The sequence below is a fragment of the Labrus mixtus genome, chromosome 9 (assembly GCF_963584025.1).
Source record: "Labrus mixtus chromosome 9, fLabMix1.1, whole genome shotgun sequence".
Lineage (NCBI taxonomy): Eukaryota > Metazoa > Chordata > Actinopteri > Labriformes > Labridae > Labrus > Labrus mixtus.
The window spans coordinates 15,953,366-15,968,704 of NC_083620.1; the positions used below are offsets into that span (position 1 = coordinate 15,953,366).

Sequence of the window (15,339 nt, forward strand, 5' to 3'; positions counted from 1 at the left end):
AAGATAATCACAGCCTTGTGTGTGTGAAACGGTGATCAATAACATCGTACAGAAATCATAAAAAGTTCATAGATATCATCATTTAAATGATTTTCTTCTGTAATGAAGGTACAGGGTGGGTGGTCTGTGTGTGATGTGTGTGCATGTGTGAAATTTACAGACTTTTAACTTAACAATACAATACCAGTATACATTTATGTACTCTAATTCCTAAATATTATGTTTATATTTGATTCATTTGAGAAGAAAAGACACAGGGTCTCAGTTTTAAATTCCAATTCTGACAACATGAGACAATTCATGAAAAAGAAAAGTAAAATGATGCATTTTGTTGACAGATTATTTATAACCTCAATCCGTTTCTTCTGCAAAGTTAGGAATTTCCTGTTTGGAAATTGAATGATCATGCTTCACGGGTCATACATACTTGTACACGTATCTTTTCATTGACAGATCCAGAATTTACATAAAAAGAATTTGCTTTATTTATTTAAAAATTATTTTCTTACCTGGTATGAAGGGTTTAGGTGCTTTGCCACCTGTTCCAACACCAAAAGCTGAAATCAGCAACATCATATTATTGAAGTTAAAGACGTCCTCTGATACAGTCAACCGTTGTATTTGTCTCTGTCTCCACCATGTGGCGAGATCCCTCCATGTTTCAAACAGAAAGACTTAATTCAGTTTGAGTATGATCAGTGACCTACCTCCAGGTTGTTGGACTCCTGGTGCAACTTAAGGAAAGAAGAGATGAATACATGAATTATTTGACACTCTATTTATGAAATTTGTTAATACAAAAGATCAAGGACATACTAACAATAAAAAACAACAACCACACAAAACAACACAGAAACACCGTCTCTTTGTGGGTCGATGAGGTTTGAGATCATTCAGTGAACCTCCATTTTTTTTTTTTTTTAAGATTTATTTTTGGGCTTTTTGTGCCTTTAATGGAGAGATAGGACAGTGGATAGAGTTGGAAATCAGGGAGAGAGAGTGGGGAGTGACTTGCGGGAAAGGAGCCACAGGAGCTCTGTGAACTTCCTCTTATGTTTGCTACACAGTGTTGAACTATCCTATATTTAAGAGAATAAACTCATTATTTTACGGTATGAAATTCCTGAATCAATTTAAATAAGGATGTGTTTAAAATGATTATTCTCAAAGGTTGTAGCCTATCAGAGGAGCAGCCATCCGCCTGCCCGAAATGATGAGAGGAGAACCCTTAAAGCCTCTTCCTCTGCCACTAAAGAGACAATTTCCTCGACATTAATCTCGTAAATCGATTACTTTAATCACAAAATCTAAAAAGAAAGATCTTTGATGAACAGAGCTGACAGAAAATGTACTTACAAACACAAACAAAGGTCGTTTATACTTACCAGGCTGACCTTGGCCTGTTGTACCGACTAAAACAAAGACAGAGGTTACATCAGTAAACATCCAGCAAAACGTTTGTTTACTAACTCAGAAATAATCTCACTTTGGATAAAAAAAAAGGTTAGACATAACACACAGAAGAATTGTTACAAATAATAACTATTTCAAAACAAAAATAAAACTGCTCTTACCACCGGAAGGCCCGACACCTGCTCCACCTGTGGAATAAATACAAAAGGCATTTCAAGTTTTGTGAAATGGATGAATAAATGCAGGGGAAACTAATACTGTTGAGTATTCTTTTGTATATCTGAATATGAGAGAGTGTTGTCATATTTACCAACACTGGTGCCAGCTGTGAAAAAAAGTATGGTCACGTTAGGATTTCTAAAGTAAGTACATTCAGAAAATAAACTGATTCAAAAGAATTTAACGTATACTACTTACCACTGGGCTGAATAATTCCACCCGAAACTGTCAAAAAGTCCAAAATAAAGAACATTAAAACAGGTTTAGATATACAACAGACATTATTAGGGGAATAATATGCTGATAGTTTGACTCACCGCCTGTTTTCACAGATCCACCAGTACAAGAAGTACAAGAGAAAAAAGACAAAAATTAGATACATTTTCTTTGAATAAAAAAAGAAGCAGAATTTTAGATTGTTTTTTCTGCTTTTGGTTAATTATTAATGTGAAGTGTTTTCTCTTGAAGAATGCAACTATAAAATGAGAGAAGGGCAAAATCCTATTAAACATTCAACATAATGAGAAAAAGTTGAGATGCACACATACTGAACAATAATGGACTATAAATCATATTCTGTAGTAGGATCTTTGCACTTCACATACACACATAACTATATCAGACTGCAGACTCAATCTTATTTTTTATTTTAAGCATTCATCTGTCAAAATAAACTTCTTAAGACATCTAAGAGCAATACAGATTTTACACATGAGGTTGTGACATTCAAACATTATCCCATCACTTCCTTGTCTATTACAAAAGTAAATTAGATGTATTCATTTAAGAATCTGTGTATCTATGACTATTGTATGCATGAAAATGATTCATCAAGCAGAGAGAGCTGTTAGTCAAAAGGAAAGACGTTTACAAGACAAGCAGCGCCGAGAAAGAGACAATCTGTGGCCAGAATCTGACCTCATCGGGGTTGGCTAAACCAACGTCACCGACAGCACTACATGAAGCCCGTCATTTCAGTTTGAGTCTCTTGTCATTTCAGTTGTTGCTTTTTTCTTGCATGTTGCACGAAAAATGCAAAATTCCTCTGTTACAATAAAGTATGTGCACTTCTGGGGTAAAATTTAAAAAGTGCCTGTTTCACAATCCTAAAAGAAAAGCAGAACACCACTCAGTTATCTGTCTGTCTGTCTGTCTGTCTGTCTGTCTGTCTGTCTATCTATCTATCTATCCATCTATCTATCTATCTGTCTGTCTGTCTGTCTGTCTGTCTGTCTGTCTGTCTGTCTATCTGTCTGTCTGTCTATCTGTCTGTCTGTCTATCTGTCTATCTATCTATCTATCTATCTATCTATCTATCTATCTATCTATCTATCTATCTATCTGTCTGTCTGTCTGTCTGTCTGTCTGTCTATCTATCTATCTATCTATCTATCTATCTATCTGTCTGTCTGTCTGTCTGTCTGTCTATCTGTCTGTCTGTCTATCTGTCTATCTATCCATCTATCTATCCATCTATCCATCTATCTATCTATCTGTCTGTCTATATATCTGTCTGTCTGTCTGTCTGTCTATCTCTCTATCTATGATAGATAGATCTACCATACTGATTATACTAATCCTTTATATAAATTAACAAAACAGTCTCTTTTGGAAAAACAACCAAACAATCACATGCATTTTATTTCAACCATGATTTGTATCCCGTAGACGACCACAGAATTGTCTTTATGCAAAGAGGTTTTATGCAAACAGCAAGTCTTACTGGTCTGTGGGACCTCTGGGGCTTTGCCAGTTGCAGAAATAGATGTGGGCACTGCCAAAGACAACAGATTTCAGTTTCATCCATTGTACATTTAACAAGCTTTCAGTGGGACAGAGTCAAAAAAGGGAGCGCTGAGAGATGGTCAATTGCTGGTAGCATTAGCAATACAAAAAACATATGAGCTTCATGGGCAGGAAAATGATGAAGAAAACATAGAGGGCAGATGATGTAGTTTTAGTTATCCTGATGTAGGCAGCAAATGCTAAATATAAATGGAAGTAGTGCTTCCCCCCTCTGCCTCCTGTTTGTTGTAAATACATGTTGTATTATAAATGTATATGTGTGTAATGGCTTGTATATGATATGTCAGAGAAATAAACCATGTCGGTTTATTACTGTACCTGGTCTGGCAGTTGCTCTAGGACCTGCATCCTTTTCTGTAGAGCAGTATAAACATTCAGATTGCAAAACTTACTGTATGAAGGGCCTTGTCTAAGAAAAAAGGAACTTTATTCGAAGCCTTACCTGGTTTAAAAGGAACACCTGTACCACCTGGTATCAAAACAGCAGAACCATCTGGAATGCCACTGACATCTGAACCTTGAGTGGCTCCTGGTACCACAAGTCCTGTTCCAGTGACACCACCTTCCAGAGCCCACAGAAAACATGAAGTCAGCAGATTGATGCCAATGACACATTACAATATAACAAGCTTTTTGAAAGGTGTGTCTAAGAATGAAATGCTGAACAACTATAGCTGCAATTGAACCACCACCACCACCTGCTCTGCTGATTTTGATGGTCTGTTTGCATTTTAGGGGTACTGACACCAGTATGCAAAGGCTTGCATTAGAGACCTATCAAATGAACTTTTTCTAATAAAATGGGGGTTCATGTGTTTACTCATAGCATTGGCTTTAGGTCTCCTAGAGAGGGCCTGGACTCTCTCCTATTTTATCGGGTTTCTCAAAAAAAGACAACATGCACCGTGGAAATTGGAAGTTCTACCAAACAGTCAAGATGAAGAGGGAGCTAAACCTCTGCATGACATTCACACATACGATAGGTTATGCGTTCAGGAGCAATATAGGGGTTCACTATCTCGCCCCAAATACATTTCACCATGTAGAGGAGAAGCCAGGGTCGCAACTCTTCTGAATGAGGGGGATCTGCTTTACCTCTCAGCTTCAGCCGCTCAATAGATGGACATTTATCACTGACGATTTTATGAAAATATCAAAAACATATATTTTTTTTAAATAACTTTTTTGTATAACTTACTAAATGATAACAGCTTTGAGGTTCTCCTTAAATTTCTGGTGGTTGATCGCCCCGAAGTCACTTACAAATACACCCTCATCTGTCTCTTTATTGTGACAGCTAATTTGGTCTCTTTGTACGATGCATGATTGTACATTCTCGATTATATATAAAAGGGTCCCACAGGGTTTATATATTTGCAATTCTGTCTTTTCATGCAGATGTAAATGCATAACCTTGAATTCCAACTCCACCAGGTCCTCCTGTCCCTGTCCCGGCTCCAGCTCCTCCTGTAACACCTCAACAAGGGAAATGAAATAGAGTTAGATGTGAGGCACATAGAAATTAAAATCTGTCTACATAATCAGACAATGCATTTGTTTTTAGACAGGACATTTAACTTTTTAAAAAGCAGAATAAGAAATAGTAAGTGAGAAAATAGACATGTTGTTACAGTTACAATCAGATTCCTGTTAGTTCTTATAACTTATATGCTGTTGTAAGTTTCTGGACATGTGATATTTGCGTGCCCATTCTTTTTACCATATTTAGCTGCTTTTGCAGCAGCAGAGTACTGTCCACCTCCGAGGCCAACACCTAGTCCTCCTGCCCCCCCTAAACCTCCAACTCCTCCAGCTCCTAACCCTACCCCAGCTCCTCCAGGAAGTCCTAATTATGGGTATGGAGCAGTTTGTATTATTAGTGCTGGGACATTTAATACAGAACCTGTTATTATATAATTTATATAGAGTATATATATATATATATATACATATATATATTCGTATGTTGCTCCTGATAGCAGCATAAAAATAACTAACGTGAATTTAGGATATATTGTATGTGCTCATTTATTATACCGTATTTGGCAGCCTTTGCAGCAGCATAATATTGTCCACCTCCTTGTCCTCCAGCAGGAAATCCTCCTGCTCCCCCTGTCCCTCCAAGTCCTCCAGTTCCTAGCCCTACTCCAGCTCCTCCTGCAACTCCTAATTATGGGAAACATAGCAGAGGTATCACTAGTTCAAAGTTAAACAACTGTAATACAAAGAAGAACAACATGACATGTCCCTGAATGTGTGATATGTCACTGCTTGTGTCTTTACCATATTTTGCTGCTTTTGCAGCAGCAGAATATTGTCCACCACCACCAAGGCCTACACCAGGAAATCGTCCTGCCCCACCAAGTCCTCCAGCTCCTCCTGAAACTCCTAATGAAAGAAGAAGGAGGGACCATAACTGCTTAGTTTCTCCTATAGAGGATTAATAAAGGATTATCTTAACGTAAAACTGTAGCCTAATAATTGCAATACATTTATACATTTGGAAGTGTCTCTGAATATGTACTTCATTCTTCTTGTATAAATCCTTTCCAAGTCCACAACTTGGAGGTTATTTGAAAACATCTTAAATAAAAACTATATTGACATATATAAATTATTGATGTATCTTTAAGCCTCCTGTGGACAGGTGTTGCAAATCAGCATTTTTCTAAAAAGACTAAGAGCAGTGCATCTGGGACTTGTGCATGGTTAAATGTTATAGCACTAATGTTACTGTATGTCCATGTAAACAAATAAATACTCTCTACTACATTTGCAACATAATGGTACATTTACCTACTTCCCAGAAACTATAAAGATGCTTCAGACTTTACAATTCAGCCAGAAAATTGAAAACGATATCAAAACGACTTCAATAACATATATTACTATACTTAAGGGGTTTGACACCAGCACCAGCTCCATAACCTGTCAGTGAGCAACATCATTTCTGTGACTGAGAATTTGTTTGAGAAAAATAATTTAATGAAAATAAATGAAAAAATGTGCAGATTTCAGTTCAAGAACCTTTTTGTCTTCACTGATATGTGTATCAAAAACGTACCACCATAGCCACCACCAGGTGGTACATGCCCTATTGCTAAAGCTCCGCCTCCTCCTAGGCCTGCTCCTGGCACTCCTTTTGAGGAGGAAAAAAGAACTTCTCTGTTTTACACTATCATGAATTAAAGGCAGACAGACAGTACAGATCAGAAGCTCACCATATTTAGGAGGTTTAGCACCAGCTGCCAAAGCTGCAACACAACATACAAAGGAAAGCTTAGATTAAAAAGTGATCAAAAAAATAATACTTTTGGATTACCTCTGTAAATGAAGTATGAAATCATGCTTACATCCATATCCTGGTAAAATTGGGACTCTTGCAGGAATTCCTCCTCCAGCATTTGGAACAAGCCCTGTACCAACTCCTTGAATTATGCATACTCAATTAAAAAGCTGCATATATATTATGCAGTGATTTTGATCTGAAATATAGTATTTCCTTTCAGAGATTGAATTCTTTTTTACCATATTTAGCAGCTTTAGCAGCTGCAGAATAACCTCCACCTCCTAATCCTCCTGCTGCTCCCAGTCCTGTGCCCCCAGGTCCTGTTCCTCCAAACCCTCCTGTGCCTCCTAGTCTGGCTCCTCCAAATCCTCCTGCACCTCCCAGTCCCCCTGTTCCTGAAGAAGACGTGTTTATATAGGGTTTGTTGTAGAGTTTATACAGGTATTCAATTCAAGTAAAAACAAACAGTGATTTTAAGTATGTTGAGCTTCTTTCTCCTGAACGGATCTTTAAATTGCTACATTTTGTACCAATAATGTCCCCTGCACCCATAGTGAGACTTCCCCTTTTCCTCTGCATAAGCAGATGTATTTATCATCAACTCTATATCTCTTGCTTATCTCAGGCCCTTTCAGGTTTCTTTATTGGACTGTCACCTGGTCGTTGGTATCTCTTCTATAACTACGTAAACCACAAAACTAGTTCTGCGATTATGTTAATAGTAATCATTAATTACCATATTTAGCAGCTTTGGCAGCAGCAGAGTATCCTCCTGCTCCTCCCAGTCCGCCTCCCAGTCCTCCTGCTCCCCCAAGTCCTCCTGCTCCTCCCAGTCCTCCTGCGCCTCCCAGTCCTCCTGCTCCCCCAAGTCCTCCTGCTCCTCCCAGTCCTCCTACTCCTGTGAAACGAAGGTTTGGGCAAATTACTCCAAATATATTGCGTCCACAATCTGCAAGAAGTACACTGTATACATCCGGATACCATCAAGGTTTTTAAAGTTGAATATTGATGTATACCAAATCCCTATTCAACTTTCTCTCTAAAACTGCAGCCCACAGTTTAATTTGGATGACCGCACATGATAATCCCAAAGGTTGTTAGTTAGATAGTTTAGTTGTTTAACATACTGTCAAATGATGTTTACTTTATGTCAACTGTACGCATTGGTATACTTTGAGGATTAACCTTCATAAAGCCTTTAGCTGCACCATAGGGCTTTGTGTTGGAATTAATTTAGCACTGCCAAAGGAATCTGAGAGTTATATTTTTGATCATTACAAGAAAAGCCTTTTTTCAAGAAAGTAATATTGGACATCTCAGAATATATACCATACCGTATTTAGCAGCTTTTGCAGCAGCAGAATAACCTCCTCCCTGTCCTCCGTTTCCTAATTGTCCTGCACCTCCAAATCCTCCACCTCCTAAATGTCCTCCACCTCCTAAATGTCCTCCACCTCCTAAATGTCCTCCTGCTCCCAATTGTCCTCCAGCTCCCAATTGTCCTCCTGCACCTCCAAGTCCTTTAGGGCATATTGGCAAACATCATTATAGCTAATACTGTATGTTCAAAATAACAAAATATGCATATTTTAAAAGGATTTGTATTCATCATACCATATTTAGCAGCTTTTGCAGCAGACGAATAACCTCCTCCCTGTCCTCCAGCTCCAAATTGTCCTCCTGTGCCTCCCTGTCCTCCACCTCCTAATTGTCCTGCACCTCCAAATCCGCCACCTCCCAATTGTCCTCCTGCACCTCCAAGTCCTCCATGTCCTCCACCTCCCAATTGTCCTCCTGCACCTCCAAGTCCTTTAGGGCATATTGGCAAACATCATTATAGCTAATATGTTCTTTAAAAGGAGCAAGTCTTTTGTGAAGACCTAATGCTGGACTTTAGACATCACAGTGAAACAAATGTTGGATCAAAATATGCATATTCTAAAGGGATTTGTATTCATCATACCATATTTAGCAGCTTTTGCAGCAGAAGAATAACCTCCTCCCTGTCCTCCAGTTCCTAATTGTCCTCCAGCTCCAAATTGTCCTCCTGCACCTCCAAGTCCTCCAGGTCCAAATTGTCCTCCTGCACCTCCAAGTCCACCAGCTCCAAATTGTCCTCCTGCACCTCCAAGTCCACCAGCTCCAAATTGTCCTCCTGCACCTCCCTGTCCTCCAGCTCCCAATTGTCCTCCTGTGCCTCCCCACCCTTTAGGGCATAGTGTCAAGGGACGGCGAGACATGCATCATTAAGGCTAATATGTTCTTTACATGGAGCAAGTATTTTGTGAAGACTTAATGACAGTCTTCAGACATCATAGTGAAAAAAAAGATTTGTCCAAAAAAATGCATATTGTTAAAGGATTATTATATCATACCATATTTAGCAGCTTTGGCTGCTGGTGAATATCCACCAACAAATGGTAATCCTGGAACTCCTCCAGGTACACCTCCTGGAACTCCTCCAGGTACACCTCCTGGAACTCCTCCAGGTACTCCTCCTGGTACACCTCCTGGTACACCTCCAGGTACTCCTCCTGGTACACCTCCTATCCGTTGGAAAACCAGGTGAAAAAACGGGTAAATGAAAACACAGTTCTGATTATCTTGATTTAATACCAAGTACCCAAGGCATTTTACAGCATACAAAATGTAAAAGATGGATCAGATAATGTGAAAAATGTTGTGGGATGGTAGAATTTTAAAAAACGCTTTAGTAACACACAAAAACCAGAAGTTCTCACCATATTTAGCTGCTTTGGCTCCAGCTCCATATCCTGCTGTAAAGAATTAAATAAAAGGAATCAAATGTTATTTTTTACATCGAACACAAAAACAAACCAGAGGTAACGGTAACAGAAAAAAAACTTTTCTCAGAGCGAATGCCAAAGTTTAAGAGTTAGGTGTTGAGTAATAGTACTAATCTATTGATGAGTGAAAGCTCACAACATAAGCAAGTTATTTAGTCATGTTTGATCATAGATTGGACCGATGATAAACTTTTTTTTTCTGACTTCCCAACAAATGTTTTCTTTGCAGTAGAATGAGCTGCTAGCAAGGCTTTTATTTTATCTTAGTTTGATCTTTTGATAGATCTTATACCTCCTGGCACCTGCCCTGGATACAGACCACCAGCCCCACCAACACCTCCAACACCTCCAACACCACCAACACCTCCAACACCTGGAACAGAGAGCACAGACTTAAAGGTACACATACTATATATTCTGCGCAAATGTTACACAACATGTCTCATGTTTATCTTAAATGGAAATCATTTTCTTACCATATTTGGCAGCTTTAGCCTGAGCAGGTGAGATGCCTCCAGGACCCACTCCTGAAAAAAGAATATATACATCAGGCACGTTTTTCTACCTTTCCTACCCGTCAAACTCCATATCAATTAATAGTGCATTTCTAATAACACATACCAGTTCCAACTGGATAACCAGGCCTTGACCCAGCGCCACCTTGTCCTCCTGGAAGTCCAGTGCCACCAGTACCAAAGCCACCATAACCTGAAACATTGTGATGGGAGTCATCATTAACACCTTGGTTTACACCGAGAACACCCTTACTAAAAATATTTGAAGAGCTGAAAATTTGTACCAAATGGAAGTTTGCCACCTCCAGGTTTTGAACCATATGCACCTAAAAAGAAAAAAAATATTAAAGAGGATAAATGGGGCACCGGATAGCCTTGCGGTTATGTTGCACGCTCCATGTAGCGTAGCTACAGTCTTTGAAGCAAGTGGCCCCGATTCCACTCCAGATTTAATTCCCACTCTCTCATCCCTGTTTGCGCCTCTATCCACTGTCCAACCGCACGAAAAAAGAAGGTGAATGATTCTGCATTTTTCATACATAATGACATGCAAAGTATTTAAACCTGTCTAAAATACTTAATTTTGGAAATTGCTCTTTAATCACTTTTTCTTGAAGTCCTGGTCTCACGGAGGTATTACTGTCCTCGGGGACTTGTATCAGCATGGAATATTATTATTGTTTCAGATATACTTAGATGTGAATTCAACCTTTGACACTATCAATTTCTGAAGTACTTACAGTTCAGATATCTACTAATCTCCATGAAATCAACATGGAAACGGACCTATAGGTATCATTTACAGAGGCAGAATGGGAAAGAATTCTTAGGAATGAAAGAAATGGTCAAGGGAACTGTGTACAAGATTGACCCATTTTAAAATCATAAATAGAGGCTAATGGACGCCACCCAGGCTACATAGAGTAGGTCTAATTGACAGCCTGGGATGAGGGTGGTGTCTTGACAAAGATGGTACTTGTGTACATACTGTATGCTTTGGAGTTGCCCCAAGGTTCATTAGTTTTAAACCTGTGATTCATAACATGGCATGAAAAATTAGAGGCCAGAATATCATCATCCCCAGTCTGCTTATCTTGGCGGACCCCTCCACTTTAAGTTACCCATCTCCACTACTTGCAGACTCGACCCAGACTGTCCTTATATTAGGGAGGACATTTATTGTAAAAGAAATGGAAAGCTTCCTCTGCACCAGCACCATCCTCGTGGCAAACTTCTGTTGGCCAGCTGGTCGCCCTAGAACGATTGTCATAGGCTGCTGGATAAGGAGGAGTATGACTTGAAATGGGAGAAATACCACTTGTTTTTAATGTCTGCTTGATGATGTTTCCAGCTCAGGAAAGAAATACGCACTTAACTACCACATAAAAATGTGGATTACTGTGGGATTTACTGCTGTGGAAGCTAATAAGAAATTCTGTCAACTTTAAAGCTGCCTGTGCATCACTGTTCAAGTTTTAGTGTCTTTTTCTGTTGTTTTGAAATGATGTTCATAGATGTTTTTAGTATTGGTTTTACATTATTGTTGGTGTCAACTTGATATTGTTATTACTGTTAGAAAAACCTGTGTTTGTTTCATTAATTGTGAAACAAAAATTAACTAATAAACTAAAAATAATAATAAAAAACATAATTTTTACCACTTTTAAAATAAAACATCAAGATTGACAAGCTATGTTTGAGTGGTATATCTCATGAACAAAAAAACTATAGAGCAACCATATCCGTGATATACAGCAGGGATTTTAGACAACAATCATAACATTTAAAGGAGATTTTCTTTTTAAATTTTCATACAGGACACCCTGATGAACTGGTAAGCTAGCGAGTTAACTTTAGTGTAAAAAAAAAAAGAACTGTAAACTGGAGAAAAAAGACCTGTATCATTGGCAAAGTCCAAATTGTGATGTTAACATCATATGAAGAATAGAAAATAACTTTTGAATTACACAGCGACTGTAGAAATTCAGGTCAAACCTTGAACTTTGGGTGATTTGAGTGGGTATCCATGGAACACTCCTGGCTGCATGGGTCCACCATAACCCCGGCCTCCTTGCAAGGATGACAATTAAATTAAATCAGCCTTTACTAGAAAATACAGATAAATGTTTCTAACTCCAGAACAAAACAGAAGGAAAGTTACCTGGTCCTTGATTTCCTTGTCCTCCCCCTCCAACTGCAGAAGAAAAAAAAAGCATATAATCCAATCAGTCACACAGATGATGGCGAGTATACTGAGTGTAAGTAATGGACAGAGAAAAGATCTTGTACTATACAGTATATGTCCAGCTGTACTCATAACATAACAAGTGCATTCAAACCAACAACATTATAGATTTAACATTTTCTCTGAGAAGAATTATTCAATATTTATTAAATCTATTTTTTTCCTGTACATGTTTCATTAAAAATTGTTTCTTTGTTTTGTCTGCATACCAGTTGGGTTTTTATTGTTATATGGTAAATGGACTTGAGCTTGTATAGCAATTTTTATCTGTCTTTATCTGTGCTTTTTACATTGCATGTCACATTCACCCAATCACACTACATACAGTGTTCATCAGTATCAACCAGTTCCATTCATACACATACACAGCAGGAGCATTTTGGGGTTCAGTGTCTTGCCCAATGACACTTCAACATGTGCAGCAGGAGCTGGGGATCGAATTCTGACCTTGCGGTTGACAACCCTACGACTGAGCCAAAGCTGCCCCACAATAAAAATAATGAAAGTTCAAAACCAAAACCATCCAAGGAAATTAACAGCCTACACTTGTCATAAAAACTAAACCTTACTTGATTTGGGATTCAGGTTGCTGCCCGTGGCCACTCCAGGCAGAACTCCACGTCCACCAAATCCTGAAGGAGCCAACAGCAACCAAAAAACAAGTTGAATGAAGTCCACTAACAAACCTACAAACACTACTCATAAAATGATGGAAAAGACAGACCTTGTCCTGGAACAAGTCCGCCTTGATAAAGTCCAGGCACACCCACACCTGCCACACAAAGTGAGAGATTACTGCTTATGGTTGACAATGACAGAATTATATGCCTGTAAATTATCAAAACCAAATATGAGCACATAAAGGGCAAGTGAGGAGGCAGTGAAGCCAGGCTGAGGCTGCTCTCATGTTACAAATTTAGCTACCTGCTAGTGATTTAAAGCAATCCAAAATCTTTCATGATTTCCACCACGCTTAGATGAGATAGTGGTGTATTATGTCACACAACATATATCACATAATATCACATAAACACATACCTTTAGTAATGCAACTTATATTTTATTTTTCTAAACTTTATACCCCTGGTTTGTTCCATTCCTCTCTGTAAATCAAAATGAACTAACTGCTGAAAAAATATCAAAAGGGTACGGTTTACTTTAGTCGCAGTAATGTAAGCAAGATTTGTTTGTAAATCTGAGAACACAGATCTTAGTGAAAGATGATTTAAACATGAGGTTTATAATCTCACATGAAGAGGGCCAACACAAAAATCTCAGGCTCAAAGTTTGTTAAACATCATGATTTTGCCTTAATAAGCAAAGTATTTCAAAAGATTTCCAGTCACACTGAGCCAATGCCACATGCAATGGAAATGAATTTGATGCAACTCTGCTGCCCCGTGTACTGAAGCCAGTCTGTGTTCCGCCTTATGAGTTTATTGTTGAGTCTACAAAACCTGGCACTTTGGCAGCTTTCTTCCCAGCTCCACCAGCAGCCCCTCCTGGAAGGCCAGTCTGAGGAATAACAGGTGCTGAAAAAAGAAAAGGTTGCTTGACTCATCAGACAAATATACAGCGTGAAAACATATGCATATCATTCTGTCTTAACAACGAGTCCAAAAAACTGTGATTCCTTCCTCCTGAGGAGCATTCACAACACTTTTAACAATATGTGCAATAACACCAGCACTTTAGAGTGACAGGCTCCAGGGCAAATGGACAATTACAGCAGTACTTCTTAATCATGTGAAAAACATGGCACAGCCACTTTTTATGCTTGTATGGGTCTCTGTCAAATAATGTAAAGTTTATATTGTTATTTGTTTTTGTCTAATGTTGTGGTTTTATGTAAATTTGGATACTTCTGTAACACCAACTTGCACCAACTACAGATGGAAATTAGCCTAAGGCTACAATCTGGCATATTTATTGTGCACGGTCCCTATTTTGAATAAATACATTTTTTTAAAACTCTTGAACGTTTTAATGTGTGTCTTGCCTCCAGCAGGCACTGCAGCACCAGTTCCTGTACCTCCAGGAACTCCTCCAGTCCCAAGCCCAATTCCTCCAGTTCCTAGTTGTGATCACAGAAAAACACAATATAAAATATACAATTTCACATTTGATTTTATGACCAATTAACTTCACCTTTAGTTACTTTTGAACCACGAGTGCATTTGTTAAAATCAGAGTAATGAAAGCCTTGTGACACAAATATTCATAGTTGTGTATGCCATGACCACTAGAGGGCGTTGTGATACTGATAAGGAGTAATGAGTACATGCGTGGCTGACTTGACCTCTTCTGCAGGGAGCTAGATCTTCATAGTGCCCATTGGTACTGAGAGCAACTAATCTGTTGCTAACAATCTCGTCATCACTCCGTGATAAAACCAGTAATATGGCTAACTTTTAATCTAATCAGGAGAGGCAGTCAGCATGCACAGCATTTGCCTTGCCTCATCCAATGCCTCACTTCTTTGGCTGTCCCATCATGGAGGAAATGAGCTGTCAGGTTCACTTGTAAAGGAGCTTGGCAGCAGTATAAAACAAATTGGTTTATTTGTTTAAACTCTACATACTTTAATCTTAAATTCCCCACACTTTTAGCATACAGACATTGCGCACTACCAGTAGGTATGCGGCCTGGGAGATTTGGTGAGGAAAAGTTTGGCAAGAATATTTTGTTTCATCTGTGCTCTTATAAAGGAAGTAATTGTTTTTCTGAGTGTCATAAAATGAATACAGGCAGATTCTAGGGACAGCTGTTTTGTCATTGCCAACCAATTCTTAATAGTAGGCTGTTTGCCATTGTAAAGTCCTGAGCCAATCCTTAACTAGCCAGGCTAATTTAAAGAAAATCATATGCGCACACAGAACAGACTTTCAGGTCATGCAGGCCTCTGCTGACGTACAAACTGTCCACAGTGTAGAAACAATGAAAAAATGTACACGTGTTTGCCAAAAAAGTGTTTTTCATTCAGTTACCATAATATTAAACAGGCTATCTGAAACAGGCAAGCATGCAAATCTATCATAGTTCTAA

At 38.7% G+C, this 15,339-nt stretch overlaps 1 protein-coding gene across 40 annotated transcripts in view; it reads right to left on the reverse strand.

The window, feature by feature from the left end:
• Positions 1–3,211: 3,211 nt before the first annotated feature.
• The window catches only part of elna (elastin a), a 34,264-nt gene continuing 22,136 nt past the window's right edge, over positions 3,212–15,339 (reverse strand). Inside the window, exons 9-35 of one of the 40 annotated variants that reach the window (XM_061046500.1) lie at positions 14,327–14,368; positions 13,752–13,826; positions 13,019–13,066; positions 12,864–12,926; positions 12,211–12,243; positions 12,045–12,119; positions 10,334–10,375; positions 10,156–10,242; positions 10,011–10,061; positions 9,827–9,907; positions 9,469–9,501; positions 9,235–9,273; positions 9,103–9,198; positions 8,691–8,933; positions 8,342–8,536; positions 8,062–8,247; positions 7,464–7,625; positions 6,967–7,122; positions 6,792–6,866; positions 6,660–6,692; positions 5,722–5,826; positions 5,476–5,604; positions 5,159–5,284; positions 4,852–4,914; positions 3,881–4,000; positions 3,757–3,792; positions 3,213–3,406 (exon numbers count right to left, since the gene is read on the reverse strand). In XM_061046500.1, the coding sequence (XP_060902483.1) occupies positions 3,261–3,406; positions 3,757–3,792; positions 3,881–4,000; positions 4,852–4,914; positions 5,159–5,284; positions 5,476–5,604; positions 5,722–5,826; positions 6,660–6,692; positions 6,792–6,866; positions 6,967–7,122; positions 7,464–7,625; positions 8,062–8,247; positions 8,342–8,536; positions 8,691–8,933; positions 9,103–9,198; positions 9,235–9,273; positions 9,469–9,501; positions 9,827–9,907; positions 10,011–10,061; positions 10,156–10,242; positions 10,334–10,375; positions 12,045–12,119; positions 12,211–12,243; positions 12,864–12,926; positions 13,019–13,066; positions 13,752–13,826; positions 14,327–14,368 (2,540 nt within the window). In that variant the 3' untranslated portion in view covers positions 3,213–3,260. Of the gene's footprint in view, positions 3,407–3,756; positions 3,793–3,880; positions 4,001–4,851; positions 4,915–5,158; positions 5,285–5,475; positions 5,605–5,721; positions 5,827–6,659; positions 6,693–6,791; positions 6,867–6,966; positions 7,123–7,463; positions 7,626–8,061; positions 8,248–8,341; positions 8,537–8,690; positions 8,934–9,102; positions 9,274–9,468; positions 9,505–9,826; positions 9,908–10,008; positions 10,062–10,155; positions 10,243–10,333; positions 10,376–12,044; positions 12,120–12,210; positions 12,244–12,863; positions 12,927–13,018; positions 13,067–13,751; positions 13,827–14,326; positions 14,369–15,339 lie in introns of all 40 variants that reach the window. The other 39 variants (XM_061046494.1, XM_061046495.1, XM_061046511.1 and 36 more) reach the window with 39 other exon arrangements.